Below are 17,142 nucleotides of genomic sequence, written 5' to 3'. Positions count from 1 at the left end.
TGATGGGGTGTGTACAATATAGGGATTGAAAGTAACTTTGTAGTTTGTAGAAGTGGCGCTTGCATTTGGAAATGCTTTAATATAAATATAACATGTGAGGTGAAAGTGTTCTCCCTGTGGGCAGTAGTCCCGCCCATAGGTGGCCATATCCAGGGGGATGGTCCCATAGCCTGGGGGATGGTCCCATATCCAGGGGGATGGTCCCATAGCCTGGGGGATGGTCCCATATCCAGGGGGATGGTCCCATATCCAGGGGGATGGTCCCATAGCCTGGCGGGTGTCACCAACTCACCATAGTGTTTTTTTAAGCGGTGAAAGCCGCTTCCAATGAGTGGCTTTGTGTGTCCCATGTCCATATATGGTCGTTTCAGTCCAGAATAAACTGTTTTTTTCAAAAACAAAATGTGTGTCCCATGTCCATATATGGTAATTTCAGTCCAGAATGAACAGGTTTTTTCGAAAACAAAATGTCTGTCACCTCATGTCCATATATGGTCATTTCAGTCCAGAATGAACAGGTTTTATCTGTCCCGTACGTCCAGAATATGTGTGTAGTATGTGTGTAGTGTCCGTCCCGGTCTGATGATTGGATACTTTGAGGATTGGTCATCATTCATTCATTCATTCAGAATATAAAGAATGTACAGATCACAGAGTTCATAACTCTAGAACACATAGAATAACAGTTCACCGCTTCACTTCGAACCAAGGTTTGATTTTTGCCAGACCCATGAAATGGGTAGGCCTACATAAGCAAATGTCGGTCTGTCCGGGTTTTCTATATAAAGGGTATATATGATGATGACATGATGATGACATGCCTACAAAAGGCATGATGTCATAAATGATGATGACAGACAGGGGGTCTGGCACAACCAGGTTGACCTGGTCTAGTTTTTCTTCCGGGTACCCCCAGAAGCAAAGATTTTTGGTTAAAAATGATGCCTCATGCTAGATTCAGAACAGATATGCCTCATGCTAGATGCAGAATAAATAAACCATAAAAACGCTAATTTACAGCACATGATTGGTGAAAGTGACAAACGGGCTTTGCAGTTATGTCAGGTCTGTTCATAGGCTAATGGTGATGCGGATTCAGATCAATTGCTCAAGCCATGGAGGAGAAACAGTCGGACAGACACTCAGACAGACAGACATTCGGAGACTTAACTGTTTGATGATTTTCAATACTTTTACATCTGCTATAGTGTGTGCGCTAACGGTGACGCAATTGTAGTCCTTATCGGCCATATTTTGGGTCAAAACACAGACGTTTCAATTGTTTGATTGCATAGAACTAATGCTCTACTCCAATCAGAACACCTGTGTAAGGCTGTGTTGACCCAAGAAATGGCCGCTCTTAGAACTACATTTGGCACACCCTATACTACATCTGATCTCAGAGGCCAATATTGTACTTTTTACTACAACAGTTATTTGAAAACGCAGGGCTACATTAACCACTTCAGCCCTAAATATACTTTGGTTATTTGAAAATAGCCGATCTACAAGCCACAACTCAGTTGAACTCACTTCACACTTATTTTATTTTTTATTTTTGTAATGATCAATCTATATCATTACATTTATATTTTATAATATAAATATATTTATATTCACTGCCATTGATGTACATATTCATCATTTCAAATCCAACCGTTCAACGCCATTGACCAATATATCGGTAATTTAGTTTTTTTGGACGCTAGATGGCACTGTTCTCTAACCTATGAGTCATCAGTTGTTTCCGGGTTTATTTATAATTTATTATAACTGTCAGTGAGCTTATGATAGCATGACACCGGAGGTTTCGCCTGTTTTCTGCAGAGAAAACAAAATAACTTTTTGGTGGCCGGGGGTCCATGGACAATGCACGAGGGTCCCGGCAGGGACCCCACAGGATTATCACAGGGTAATTATTTGCCTTGTGCACAAGTTGGCTATGAGAGCACAGTTTTAATTAATCAATATACTCTCAGTTAATCGATTAATTCTTTTGGCGGCCGGGGGTCCAATTACTGAGCACGGGGGTCCCCACGAGTCTCATGGGGGACTCCACGGGGATCTCCGTGGACTACTGGACATCCTGACACTTAAAATAATTAGCAACCTTTCTTACAGAACCCCCAGGGGAGGTTCTACCAGGGAGGATCCACAAGCACGTTTTTCAGGGCTTGTAGATCTTCGATTTTCGGCAGAAAACGGGCGATACCTTTGGAACGATGGACCGCCCAGGCACGGCGGAGGGCTCATTGGGGTCTGGTCCGGCGAGGTGCAATATCTGTCCGATCAGATATGTCAGATATGATCAGATCTTGTCCTACGCAGACCTCATTGCCTCCAGTTACCCCCGTATCTCTACAGGGGACGCTAGAGTAGAGGTCTTCACGGGTCCAAAAAAGCGAACCGAAATCGAAATGGACTGCCAAATTTCGCCCGATTCCGACCTGTTCCGAAATAATAATCAAATTACAAAACCAAACCCGAGTGTCCCCGTAACGGTCTCGTCCGATTCCGTCCCGTTACGACTTTCTCTCTTTTTTTTACAGACCAAAACCTGTGACATGTTGTCCCGAAATCCTTTTATTTCCGAGGTTCCGAGAGACCCTACCATTAAATCATTATTAAAATCCCCTTTCATGTACCGAGATCCGATCCCTCACTCACGGCAGCTGTGCGGCGTGCCCTGTTAACTGATTGACAGGCAGAAGAGGGCTGCCAAGGAATCTATATTAACATTGAAACAAATGCCAGGGATAAAGGAATACTTTTAGGCTATTTTCTATCAACAGAGGTAAGTCATTTTCGGTTTGTTTGTCATGGTTTAACTTGTAGGCGAGTGCTTTCTTCCCTAGTTCAAAGTTCAGTTCACAGATTTAAAAGTAGTAATAGTAGTAGTAGTAGTTCATAATTCAACATTTTCAAATAAAGTTCATGGTTCCAAAAATGAACTAGTTTAGTCATTTCTTTGTTTTTGTTTATTTGTTTCAATATGTTGATGCGAGCTATCATTTGTCAAAATGATAGAGGGGTAGCCTATATGTATCATATGCCACTCAGGATCAGCAGTCAGCACCATGGACAGCTCCTCTCATATAGAACCACACACAGCAATTATTTCATCCGATTTAACATCGAGGTGCCATAATGTTTAGGTTCCCACTCTTCCTGCACCCCTCTGCAATGTGAAATGCCACCGAATCCGTATTGCTTTCCCACATTGCTATTGTCTTTGTCATAAAACTGATAAGCGCTTATTGTGAAGGCAAAATGTAATGCAAGCTTGGAGATCGGCTATCTTCGGCAAGCAACACAACAAAGTCAAAGTCAGGCTTAACGTCAGACGTGTGTTACTGTTGAACGAGGAGGCACATTTTACTGTAATGCCAAGGTGCGCTCGGGTGGCACGATTACATACAAAATGAATGCTAACGTGAACAAGCTGAACAAGCTGTTCACAAATGCCAGAATGAACTTGTTCACAACAACGTTCATCAAGAGGAAATGCAGTACGTTCAGTTCACATCCGCCCAAAATATGAACAAGTTCATGAACGATCGTTCATTGAACGTGTTCAGGTTGTGCCTGAACACGTTGAGTGTTGACCAGTCTTTATATAGTTTGTTGATTACCTTTGATGCAGTAATGGTCACTTTTCAGATTAGAGCATCAATGCAGTTTCTCCCAGGTGGACTTTTTATCTTGTATCTATCTTTTTATTTCATTTATTTATTACAATTTAGTAATTGTAATTGATTATCATATTGGTCCCTGACATCTTTCCTCAGATTCCCTGTGATTTCATAACGCCTCAGGGGGAAATCTCGCTATTCCTACGTCCCATCTTTTCGACTAAGGGAGTCGGCAGGTTAGCTACTCACCCGAACGGATGCTATGTCGCAATGTCGACAGCCACCCACCCCTCAGCCCATGTGCATCACTTTGAGCCATGTACTGTATCCATGTTTTAAGGCTGGGTTAGGGTTAAAGCTTTCAGATGATGGAGTCCTTCACTGCCCTCCGTCCATACGCATGACTTGGTGGATGGTGTGGAGGTTCTGGATCTTGTAGTCAGACAGGGTGCGGTGAGCCTCCAGCGGCTTGCCGCCGTAGATCAGCCTCTGCTCCTCGGGGGGAATGCCCTCCTTCTCCTCGATCTTGACCATGACGTTCTTGATGTTGTCCCGTGGTTCAACCTCCAGGGTGATGGTCTTGCCGTCGAGGGCCTTGACGAAGATCTGCATGCCTCCCCTCAGACGCAGCACCAGGTGGAGGGTGGACTCCTTCTGGATGTTGTAGTCGGACAGGGTGCGTCCGTCTTCCAGCTGCTTGCCGGCGAAGATCAGCCGCTGCTGGTCAGGGGGGATGCCTTCCTTGTCCTGGATTTTGGCCTTGACGTTTTCGATGTTATCGCTGGGCTCGACCTCCAGGGTGATGGTCTTTCCGGTGAGGGTCTTCACAAAGATCTGCATGTTTGTAGAGTTTGAGACTTTAATGGGAACAATGGTCAGGAAAACACTTCTCTTCCAAGTATTCTCGATCAACTCTACTAATATTAAACAAGCTGCAAAATTTAAATGAACTCTCTCTTTTATGTTAGCAGTGATGTCGCAGTTACGTTAGGGTCCGGCCTCACATTGATTGGTTAAGAAGAGGCATTGTCACTGTCTCCAAATACAGAAGTAGATGGGAGGGGCTCAGTGGAGATACAAATGGCTATTGATTCTGATAGCTCAATGTATGCTTAAGAACATACAAATATCAAACACAACACACGTGCATATCTCTGTGAATGGGCCGTTCTGTCCGTGACGTTATCTCCATACATGGAGCTCCGTGCTCATACGGACATACACACAAATCTGTGAAGAATATATAGACTGACACCATCTTGGATTTGGCAAAATATATTTCTGCCGGACCAGCCTTGGGTATCTACCAGACACACTTCCACAAGGTCGCCAGTGGATCAGACATGAGTGTCACTGAGGAGATCAAGACAGACCCAGAGATGGAAACCCAGCTGAGGATTGGTTTTATTGGTGCTGGGAACATGGCCTATGGAATAGCTAAGGGCATCTTGTCTGGAGATGTGCTTCCCATGAATGTGAAAGTGAGTGCCCCATCCCCCATACATTTTGAACGCTTTCAGGATGCAGGGATTGCTGTCACCCACTCGAACACAGAATTGGTTGACAGTTCAGATCTGATCTTCTTGGCAGTCAAACCTCATCTGGTCCCAGGTGTTCTAAGCGAGATCTCACTGCACGTCACTCGGAAACACATTATTGTGTCTGTGGCAGCTGGTGTAACTTTGGCGACATTAGAGGAGTTTTTGCCACAGAATTCGGTGATCCTCAGGCTGATGCCCAACCTGCCCTGTTTGGTTCAGGAAGGGGCTCTCTTATTTTCAAGGGGATCCCGTGCGAAACCAGAGGATGGAGCTCTGCTTCGCTCATTGTTGCAACACTGTGGGTTGGTTGAAGAAGGGCCCGAGGCCTGGATTGATGTACACACTGGGCTAAGTGGCAGTGGTGTTGCCTTTGTGTATCTGTTTGCCGAGGCCCTGGCAGAAGGTGCTGTTAAAATGGGCATGCCAAGTACGCTTGCTCACAGCATTGCTTCACAAACTATTCTGGGAGCTGGCCGTTTATTAAGGGACTCTGGGAAACACCCAGCTCAACTACGTTCAGAGGTGTGCACACCAGGAGGGACTACCATCTACGGGCTTCACACCCTGGAGCAGGGTGGTGTGAGGGCAGCCACTATGAGTGCTGTGGAGTCTGCCACAGAAAGAGCCAGGGAGCTTGGTCGCAGGTCGGCAAGGAAGTAATAGACACTTCACTGTGGTTCAGGGACATGCTGGGCCCCTGATTCAGCCCGGGAAAAAGAGTTGGAGAGGCCCTCATTGCGCGCTATAGAGAGAGATCTCTCTCTATAGCGCTGCTGCTACTTGCCATTTCAGATCATGGCCAGTGGGCCAATTACATGAGTTATATTTCGTCGTTGTCGGGTGGAAACCTTGTATGTCCAAAAGCGTTTTTGTATTTATCATTTTAAAAATGATTTAAACTAGTGAAAACAACGGGTTAGGGTACACTTATTTCAATGCAACATTTCAACACACATTTATCCGGTTAACACTGAAATCAGCATGCCTATTGGGATTGGTGGTTGTCTGTTGTTCCAGCACAATACATTTGGAAAGATGTCACTTGATGTAAGAGATCGAGCCGCCTTCCTGCCACCATTATTATTGTTTTATAATGCTGGCAGGACTTGCATGACTTACATGACTTGATTTTGATCCATTCACCTTTCTGATGATGCATTCTCTCGAATCTGTCAATCAGCTTGTGATAATCACACATAGTCTCACCATGGCTGGAAACTTATAGATGTTGGATTTTAAAAATGACACCATTCATTCTATGAATAAATCTAAATGATACTTTTGTATGGGTTGGGTTAGTAGGTTGGATTAGTTACCTGGCCATGGTTTACTTCCAAATATTGGTGAGGTATCCTCAGTATTTGCTTAGTTCATTAGAATTTGATATTCAAAAGTTGTCTCCTCATCAACTATTGCATGGTGAAACACAAAACACAGATTTTGTAATATTACAACATATTGGCAGAACATGCATTGTTTGCATTTTTGTGCTAAGTGTGAGATCTTTTTCATGCTTTCATGCAAAGTGTCATTTTGCTTTAAAATTTGTTCCTCCCCAGCAAATGTAATGTGTTGTCAGTATTAAAGTTAATACTATGCAACTTTTTCAATTAAACAAATCTTAAATTTGATCTAACTATTAAATCACAAAAGTTTTAGAAGACCCACTCCGTGAATTTCAGCCCCTAAAGCCTTCTGTAAATATGTTTTCTATGATTCTGTCCGAGGACCGGATTTCGCGGCAAAATTACGTCATCATACACTACCGGCCAATCACAGCGCGGATCATACACTGCCGGCCAATCACAGCGCGTCTTGCTGACTTCTCAGGAAGTAGCTTGCCTCAACATAACAACAGCATTTACTCTGGTGTAGGAGTCTGTATCTCCGGAATGCCTGGACGCACGGGAACCAGGGACCCCTCAAAAGATGCATCTCGGCGAGGTGCAGGCGGACACGGTGGTATGAGGCCCGGTCCGCGGCGAAGAACGGCCGAAAAAAGCAGACGCGACCACGGTTTGCTATACCGCTACTGACCACTAGTTGAGCAACTTACACAGTATAGCTTTAAACTACATAACAATGTTTACAACGTTTGAAACCTCTGGATTCCCCCGGGCGTGGGTCTATGACATCACTAATGGTCCCTGAAGTTGACATTCTCCCAGGAGCCTAAAAAAAAGAAAAAAATATATATATTATTATTATTATTATATTATTATTTAAAATTTTCACCAGCAAGTCACATTGAGATCAGATATCTTTTACAAGACAGACCTGGCCAACATCAAAATGATTCAGTCATTCCCTGCACGTGTTCAGATTTGGTATTAAATTAAAATGCTTACTCTAAAGTTTTATCTTGAGGCCAAACTGTATGTGATGGCCTATATTGCCACACTTTATGCAGGAGAGTGGCAGACCTGGGAAGATGACATTAGGGTGGCTTGCATTTAATACATTATTTGGATTGTGCCCACATACAGTAGCTGTCCAAACCTCATTGAGATCCAATCTGACCATGGGTTACATACCCGGACCAAGCTTAATGTAAGGGCTTTAGGGGCTGTGGACCAGGGCAACCAAACCCTTGGCCAAAAAGGAAGTCTACAGAAGTTGACTATTGCAAGTAACAATGCAGCGCCAAAATAGTACCCCCAACCCACCCACCCTCAACAACCTTTTAAGTCATAAACTTCATTAAAGTTTGTGATCAGAGCCTAATTGAAAACTTTGCTTTTTGACTCAAAGACAGAAGTTTCACACAATACTGGTCTTATCTTTAATTTTGTGATTTTCCATATTTTTGTTTCCTAAAGTCCATACTTATGACATGTCTTTATTCTTATACAGCTGAATTCATACTGTATATAACTGTTACATGAACACCAAAGTATGTCATCACTGCACACAATTATTTATAGGAATGAATGAAGTATAGAAATTAACAATTACAATACTTTTTTGATTGTTAAATGTGATAGTTCATAATAATACTTGAATTACATTTAAATATTCAATGTATGGAGTTGTAATGAACAACTCCATACATTGAACATCTAACGTGCTGATGTAAATGTAGGCCTATTTAAATATACATTGCAGTGATTATTTTTGTACGTGAACTAATATTAGATATTATAAAAATAGTCCTTGGAGAATGGTTATGTCAAAGATGTTGGCGGTTTAATGTTTTCTTGCCATTTGTAATGTGTCTCTAGTTTTCACTCAGCATCTATGGAACTGTGGTTTACATTAAACTCAATGTATATTTTTCATTAAAAAAAGCGAAATATATTAAACTACTGGCAATGTGTATGATTCAGTCACATTCCTAACTGTTCAAACGTTCTAGGTTGAACTGCCCTTCAAGTATAAAACATTAAGTATACTTGAGTTTAGGTATAGGAATAGTAATAACGGTGTACTTGTAGTAAACTAGAAAATATACTAGTTCAATACTAAATTGGAACGTTTTAGTTTACAGGTAGTATACTTTAAAGTATATTACAAGTATATTCATCTATATACTACTAGTGTACTAGCTATATACTTCTAGCCCACTTTTTAGTTAATTGAAGTACACTTTTTAGTATACCCTCAGTAAATTACTAGTTTACTAGTCGTTACTTAAATATACTATTTATATACTTGTAAGTATGCTCATATACTGCTATTGTACTAGCTATATACTTCTAGCCCACTTTTTAGTTCATTGAAGTACACGTTTTAGTAAACCCTCAATAAACGACTAGTTTACTAGTTGTTATACTTAAGTATACTATTTATATACTTGTAGGTATGCTCATCTATATACTGCTAGTGTACTAGCTATATACTTCTAGCTCACTTTTTAGTTAATTGAAGTACACTTTTTAGTATACCCTCAGTAAACTACTAGTTTACTAGTCGTTATACTTAAGTATACTATTTATATACTTGTAAGTATGCTCATCTATATACTGCTATTGTACTAGCTAATACTTCAGCCCACTTTTTAGTTAATTGAAGTACACTTTTTAGTATACCCTCAGTAAACTACTAGTTTACTAGTCGTTATACTTAAGTATACTATTTATATACTTGTAAGTATGCTCATCTATATACTGCTATTGTACTAGCTAATACTTCAGCCCACTTTTTAGTTCATCGAAGTACACTTTCTAGTATACCCTCAGTAAACTACTAGTTTACTAGTTGTAATACTTAAGTATACTATGTATATACTTGTAAGTATGCCCATCTATATACTGCTAGTGTACTAGCTATATACTTTTAGCCCACTTTTTAGTTCATTTAAGTACACTTTAAGTATAACTTCAGTAAACTACTGGTTTACTTTTTGTTATTCTTAAGTATACTCTTGATATTATGCTTGTAATTACACTCATTTATGTATTGCTAGTGTACTAGCTATATACTTCTAGACAACCTTTTAGTTCATTAAAGTAACTTTTAAGTATATCCTCAGTAAACTACTATGTATCATATGCCACTCAGGATCAGCACCATGGACAGCTCCTCCCATACAGAACCACACACAGCAATTATTTCATCTGATTTAACATTGAGGTACCCATAATGTTTAGGTTCCCACTCTTCCTGCGCCCCTTTGCAATGTGAAATGCCACCGAATCCGTAATCCTTTCATACGTTTTTTTTGTCTTGTCATAAAACCGACAAACTTTTATTGTGAAGGCAAAATGTAATGCGAGCTTGCAGATCGTCTATCTTCGGCATGCAACACAACAAAGTCTAAGTCAGGCTTAACGCCAGACGTGTGTTACTGTTGAACGAGGAGGCATCACACACAGTGTCGCCCGACGTTAAACAAACATTTACTGTAATGCCAAGGTGTGTTCGAGTGGCACGATTACATACAAAGTGAATGCAAACACAAACGAGCCAAACGAGCTGTTCACAAATGCCAGAATGAACGTGTAAAACGTGCATTATTTTCAATTCACGTTCAACCAAAATATGAACAAGTTCATGAACGATCATTGAACGTGTTCAGGCACAACACTGTTGAGTGTTGTCTTTGTAATATAGTTTGTTGATTACTTTTGATGCAGTAATGGTCATTTTTCAGATTTTTTTCAGATTTTCAGATTAGAGCATCACTGCGGTTTCTCCCAGGTGGACTTTTTATCTTGTATCTATCTTTTTAATTAATTTATTTATTACAATTTAGTAAATTTAGTAATTGTAATTGATTATCATGTTAGTCCATGACATCTTTCCTCAGATTCCCTGTGTTTTCATAACCCCTCAGGAGAAAATCTCGCTATTCCTTGTCCTATCAATTTGACTAAGGGAGTCGAGTCGACAGGTTAGCTACTCACCCGTGTCAAAGTTACTGAGGTTAGGGTTTGGGTTAGGTTTAGGCATAGAGGTTAACATTCACCCACGTCGGCAGGTTAGCTTTTCACCAGGTTAGAATTCACCCGTGTGGAAAGGATGAACCGTCAAACGGGTTGACGCGCTCCCACCCCTCAGCCCATGTGCATCACTTTGAGTCATGAACTGCAGTGGTTCTTAAAGTGGATTTCAGGGACTCTCTAGGTTCCTTTGTGGGGTCTAAATTGACCCTGACAAGTCTGTAACTTTGACAGTGTTCAAATGGACCCAAATGGACCTGTTAGGGTCCATTTGGTTTCATTTGTACACGGTCAAAGTTAAGGGGAGACCTTCACATTTCAAAGTTTGAGAACCACTGATGAGTACATTTAAGGCTAGGTTAGGGTTAAACCTTTCAGATGATGGAGTCCTTCACTGCCCTCCATGCATGCGCGGCAGGGACGGACTGGGACTAAAATTCAGCCCTGGCATCTTGGCCAGACCAGCCCCCGCAACCAGCGCGCGCGAAGATACTCTACCGGTCGAGGGCGGCACATATGTAAATACACAAGTGTTTAATACCACAACTTTTACAGACAACAAATGATAATACACAACTACACAATCCATACATAGTATAAGTTAGCATACAGTTCTCACCACCAACAAGTGGAGTATGAATATGATTAGTGCCAAAATGTGTCAGAACTTTGGCTATTTTTTTTTTATTATTATTTTTTACACCAGCCCCGCCGGCCCCCTAGCCTACCAGCCCACCGGGCAAATGCCCTGTATGCCAGATGGCCAGCCCGCCCCTGATGCGCGGGACTTGGTGGATGGTGTGGAGGTTCTGGATCTTGTAGTCAGACAGGGTGCGGTGAGCCTCCAGCGGCTTGCCGCTATAGATCAGCGTCTGATCCTCGGGGGGAATGCCCTCCTTCTCCTCGATCTTGACCATGACGTTCTTGATGGTGTCCCGTGGTTCAACCTCCAGGGTGATGGTCTTGCCGTCGAGGGCCTTGACGAAGATCTGCATGCCTCCCCTCAGACGCAGCACCAGGTGGAGGGTGGACTCCTTCTGGATGTTGTAGTCGGACAGGGTGCGTCCGTCTTCCAGCTGCTTGCCGGCGAAGATCAACCTCTGCTGGTCAGGGGGAATGCCTTCCTTGTCCTGGATTTTGGCCTTGACGTTTTCGATGTTATCGCTCTGCTCGACCTCCAGGGTGACGGTCTTGCCGGTGAGGGTCTTCACAAAGATCTGCATGTTTGTAGAGTTTGAGACTTTAATGGGAACAATGGTCAGGAGAATACTTCTCTTCCAAGGATCTTCAATCTAGACAAACGCTACTTAGATTACTTATATTTAACAAGCTGCAAAATTGAAATGAACTCTCTCTTTTATGTTGGCAGTGATGTCGCAGTTCATTGTGATTGGTTAAGGAGAGGCATTGTCACTGTCTCCAAATATAGAAGTAGATGGGAGGGGCTCAGTGGAGATGAAATTGGCTATATATAGAGCTGTCTTCTAAAAATTGACGAATCGACAAATCGTTTTAAGCCCCCGGAATTAATGCCAGTTGTTTGAGTCGAGGAGTCGAAAATATATTATTTTTATATCACCAGTTACTGCTGTGCGGTATAGCGCTGGACTGGTGTCATGTACTTCCAATTGAGTCCATCTTACTTCCTAATATTTGTAGGTAGACTTCAAAATAAAACCAGTTAAAGACCCAATGAAATGACTATTTGGGGTATTTTATTTTGAAGTTTCAGTTTGAAAAGGAAGCCTGTGTGTTGCTGAACCTATCCATGGGGACCAGCCCTTTGGGCAATGGGATTTAAAATCTGAGTAATGGGAGTAATGGGAGCCAGCAATGGGAAACAAACAGGTGAATGTAATCAAAGGTTCATTTATATTCAAAAGCTCTATCTATGTCATCACTTTTTGAATTTCTATTCACAGGAAGTAATTAAGAATGGCCTATTTAGTGACCTTTGATATAAATATACGCAAAAATTGTTTATTTTAATTTTTTTTGGCATCTAGTGTTAGGTATGGCCATATTATCACTACAGATATGCTCTAAAAGTGTGAAAAACATGTTTTTGATTTCACCCCGTCTTTAACGCAACTTGAATGTTCAACGTAATGTTTATTGTATTATGTTGATGTGGTTTAAAGCAACACTTTTTTTTATTGTTTTTTTTTTACTTATAGTATAAAACGATTCGTCGACGAGTCGCATTAACCCCCGCGACTCGACTAGGATATTGCAATTGATTCTGGTACCTCAATGCATGCTTAAGAACATACACATATCAAACACAACACACGTGCATACAGTATCTCCTTGAATGGGCCGTTTGGTCTGTAACGTTAGTTATTTCCATACATGGAGTTGCGTGCTCATACGGACAAACACACAAATCTATGAAAATGTATTGGCCGACACCATCTTGGATTTGACAAAACATAATAAACTACTGGTAATGTGTATGATTCACATTCCTAAACCACTGTTCAACATTTCTATGGGGCTCTTAAGTCTGACATCATTTTGTAGGCAGAGGAGAACTTTTGGGGCCAAAAGGCCCCAGCGCCCATGAATCTTTTTACTATTTTACTATTTACTAATTCGTCTTCTCTTTCTTGTTGACAGGAAAGTGGAAGAATTATACTATAGTCGTTATTTTTGTCTCGGATCTGTTGAAATAGCGAGGGACACATATTGACAATAAATCTGCTTGGAGGTCTGACTACAAAATTATGTCACGGCTTAAAAGCCCCATAGGTTGAACTGGTTGGGCCGATATAGCCGCTTTAAGCTCCTGGCAGCCATCTTGGATGCCATCTTGAAAATTACACCATTCCAGAACGTATATTCTCCTATGTCTTTGAGCGGAGCTAGCCGCTCCTATAGGTGACCTCGTGTGTATGTCCATGTGTATATGTACGTCCCTATACGTATGTCCCTTTTCTGATTGGACAATATACTGATGAGCACGTACAGTATGTATGTCATCATACTGTACAGTATGTAGTGTGCAACGTAGTGTGATATGCACATGTGTCGTGTTTGCGCCGCTCACTTCACACATGGTGACATTTTTTTCCCACCCAATTGCAAGAGAGCCACGAGTGTCTTTTAAGACCAGGTCTGGTCACATGGTGCATTCCAGCTGCTGGTAAAACACTGAAAATCTGTGGCAGAGGCTACTGAATAATTAATTGATTAATACCTGGCAGTAAATGTGTTAACACCAAATTGACCAATTTGAACCCCTATTTGAACTGGGACCTCTCCCACCCTGACAAGCAGGAATTGTAGGAGTTAAGAGGCATTTTTTTAACTCAGATAAATATAGTGAAAATACCTTATTTTCACCATTGTTGCCTTTTTTATTTGACAATTTGGCCAATGTTTAATCAGCAGTGTTGGCAAGGTTCAGTTTCTACATGAACTAGTTCAAAGTTCAGTTCACAAATTCAAAAATGAACTAGTTTGGTTCATAGTTCATAATTCAACATTTTGAAATAAAGTTCATGGTTACAAAAATGAACTAGTTTAGTAATTTTTTTGTTTTAGTTTTTGTTTATTTTTGAAGCGGTGAAAGCCGCTTCCAAGGAGTGGCTTTGTGTGTCCCATGTCCATATATGGTAATTTCAGTCCAGAATGAACTGGTTTTATCTGTCCGTAAATGTGTGTCCCCATGTCCATATATGGTCATTTCAGTCCAGAATGAACAGGTTTTATCTGTCCGTAAATGTGTGTCCCATGTGTGTCCCCCATGTCCATATATGGTCATTTCAGTCCAGAATGAACAGGTTTTATCTGTCCCATACGTCCAGAATATGTGTGTAGTGTCCGTCCCGGTCTGATGATTGGATGATTAAAAGTGTCCAATGAGACCATAGTTTGAGGATTGGTCAAGCTTCACATGAAAATCCGGCCCTCCAGATAAAATCATTCATTCATTCAGAATTCTGAATTCTGTAGCTCTAGAGAATCAGATTCACCGCTTCACTTCGAACCAAGGTTTGATTTTTTTCAATATGTTGGTGCGAGCTATTATTTGTCAAAATGATAGAGGGTATGTATATGCTACTCAGGATCAGCACCATGGACAGCTCCTCCCATATAGAACCACACACAGCAATTATTTCATCCGATTTAACATTGAGGTGCCATAATGTTTAGGTTCCCACTCTTCCTGCACCCCTTTGCAATGTGAAATGCCACCGAATCCGTAATCCTTTCCCACGTTGCTTTTGTCTTCTTTTATTGTGAAGGCAAAATGTACAGTAATGGGAGCTTGCAGATCGGTTATCTTCGGCATGCAACACAACAAAGTCAAAGTCAGGCTTAACGTCAGACGTGTGTTAGATCACACACAGCGTCGCCCAACGTTAAATAAACATTTACTGTAATGCCAAGGTGAATTCGAGTGGCACGATTACATACAAAGTGAATGCAAACACGAACGAGCTGTTCACAAATGCCAGATTGAACGTGTTGACGTTCATCAAGAGGAAATGCAGTACGTTCAGTTCACGTTGGCCCAAAATATGAACAAGTTCATGAATGATCGTTCATTGAACGTGTTCAGGCACAACACTGTTGGGTGTTACCCAGTCTTTATAATATAGTTTGTTGATTACTTTTGATGCAATTTTTTTTTTACGTTTTCAGATTAGAGCATCAATGCGGTTTCTCCCAGGTAGAATTTTTTATCTTATATATATCTTTTTATTTAATGGAGCTATAATCCTAAATCCTTTCAAGATCCTAAATCCTTTCAAGATCCAAGAAGGCAGACCCTTTGTTCAAAATTCATTCATGATGTTTGATTACTTGTGCAGGCCTATATCTACGTTAAAAAACGTTCCCTATTCTCGACTGGAGCTATAGTCAACTTTTTTGTCAGACTGACACTTTGTTTACATTCTAGTCGATTCTTTGATAGTGTTAGAATAGGATGTAAACAAAGTGTCAGCCCGACAATGGCCAAAATGATTATTTTATCATTATTTTACACTTTTTGTGGTCATTTTTGAATAGAAACACATATATGAAGCTTTTATAACATATTGTCTAAATATTATTTTTATTTTAGCATCCGTTTTTCAAGAAAAGCTTGACCATAGCTCCTTTACAATTTTGTTGTAATTGATTGTAATTGATTATCATGTTGGTCCCTGACATCTTCCCTCAGATTCCCTGTGATTTCATAACCCCTCAGAGGGAAATCTCGCTATTCCCATCATTTCGACTAAGGGAGTCAGCAGGTTAGCAACATACCCGCGTCACGGTTACTGAGTTAGGTTTAGGCATCAAGGTTAACATTCACCCACGTTGGCAGGTTAGCTTTTCACCAGGTTAAAATTCACCTGTGTCGAAAGGATGAACCGTCGAACGGATGCTATGTCGCAATGTCGACACGCTCCCACCCCTCAGCCCATGTGCATCACTTTGAGTCATGAACTGCAGCGGTTCTTAAAGTGGATTTCAGGGACTCTCTAGGTTCCTTTGTGGGGTCTAAATTGACCCTGACAAGTCTGTAACTTTGACAGTGTTCAAATGGACCCAAATGGACCCGCTAGGGTCCATTTGGTTTCATTTGTACACGGTCAAAGTTAAGGGGAGACCTTCACATTTCAAAGTTTGAGAACCACTGATGAGTACATTTAAGGCTAGGTTAGGGTTAAACCTTTCAGATATTGGAGTCCTTCACTGCCCTCCATGCATGCGCGGGACTTGGTGGATGGTGTGGAGGTTCTGGATCTTGTAGTCAGACAGGGTGCGGTGAGCCTCCAGCGGCTTGCCGCCATAGATCAGCGTCTGCTCCTCGGGGGGAATGCCCTCCTTCTCCTCGATCTTGACCATGACGTTCTTGATGGTGTCCCGTGGTTCAACCTCCAGGGTGATGGTCTTGCCGTCGAGGGCCTTGACGAAGATCTGCATGCCTCCCCTCAGACGCAGCACCAGGTGGAGGGTGGACTCCTTCTGGATGTTGTAGTCGGACAGGGTGCGTCCGTCTTCCAGCTGCTTGCCGGCGAAGATCAACCTCTGCTGGTCAGGGGGAATGCCTTCCTTGTCCTGGATTTTGGCCTTGACGTTTTCGATGTTATCGCTCGGCTCGACCTCCAGGGTGACGGTCTTGCCGGTGAGGGTCTTCACAAAGATCTGCATGTTCGTAGAGTTTGAGACTTTAATGGGAACAATGGTGAGGAAAATACTTCTCTTCCAAGGGTTCTCGATCTAGATCAACCGTACTTAGATTACTTAACTTAAACAAGCTGCAAAATTGAAATGAACTCTCTCTTTTATGTTGGCAGTGATGTCGCAGTTACGTTAGGTCCGACCTCACATTGTGATTGGTTAAGGAGAGGCATTGTCACTGTCTCCAAATATAGAAGTAGATGGGAGGGGCTCAGTGGAGATTGTGTGTGTGTGTGTGTGTGTGTGTGTGTGTGTGTGTGTGTGTGTGTGTGTGTGTGTGTGTGTGTGTGTGTGTGTGTGTGTGTGTGTGTGGCCATGATCAATCAATAGCTAGCTGTTCTAACAATAAATTAGCCAATTTCAACACTAGCAGTTTAGTATTCACAATCACCAAGTCAGCATTTATCA

The 17,142-nt window shown here is 41.7% G+C and overlaps 3 protein-coding genes across 3 annotated transcripts; 1 reads left to right on the top strand and 2 right to left on the bottom strand.

Moving 5' to 3' along the window:
• Positions 1–4,010: 4,010 nt before the first annotated feature.
• Positions 4,011–4,472, bottom strand: LOC308305929 (polyubiquitin-like; the record flags this gene model as incomplete). The annotated part of the gene is made up of 1 exon (XM_080750826.1): positions 4,011–4,472. One exon carries the CDS (start codon positions 4,470–4,472, stop codon positions 4,011–4,013), a length of 462 nt encoding a protein of 153 aa, XP_080606952.1.
• A 527-nt stretch (positions 4,473–4,999) lies between these two features.
• On the top strand, positions 5,000–5,833 carry LOC308305928 (pyrroline-5-carboxylate reductase 3-like; the record flags this gene model as incomplete). The annotated part of the gene is made up of 1 exon (XM_080750825.1): positions 5,000–5,833. Exon 1 carries the CDS (start codon positions 5,012–5,014, stop codon positions 5,831–5,833), a length of 822 nt encoding a protein of 273 aa, XP_080606951.1. The 5' UTR covers positions 5,000–5,011.
• Positions 5,834–16,242: 10,409 nt separating this feature from the next.
• On the bottom strand, positions 16,243–16,704 carry LOC308305927 (polyubiquitin-like; the record flags this gene model as incomplete). Its single annotated transcript, XM_080750824.1, has 1 exon — positions 16,243–16,704. One exon carries the CDS (start codon positions 16,702–16,704, stop codon positions 16,243–16,245), a length of 462 nt encoding a protein of 153 aa, XP_080606950.1.
• Between the last annotated feature and the right edge of the window lie 438 nt (positions 16,705–17,142).

The sequence above is a fragment of the Nannobrachium achirus genome (genome assembly GCF_963921795.1).
Source record: "Nannobrachium achirus genome assembly, chromosome: 20".
Lineage (NCBI taxonomy): Eukaryota > Metazoa > Chordata > Actinopteri > Myctophiformes > Myctophidae > Nannobrachium > Nannobrachium achirus.
This window is presented reverse-complemented; position numbering and strand designations above follow the sequence as displayed.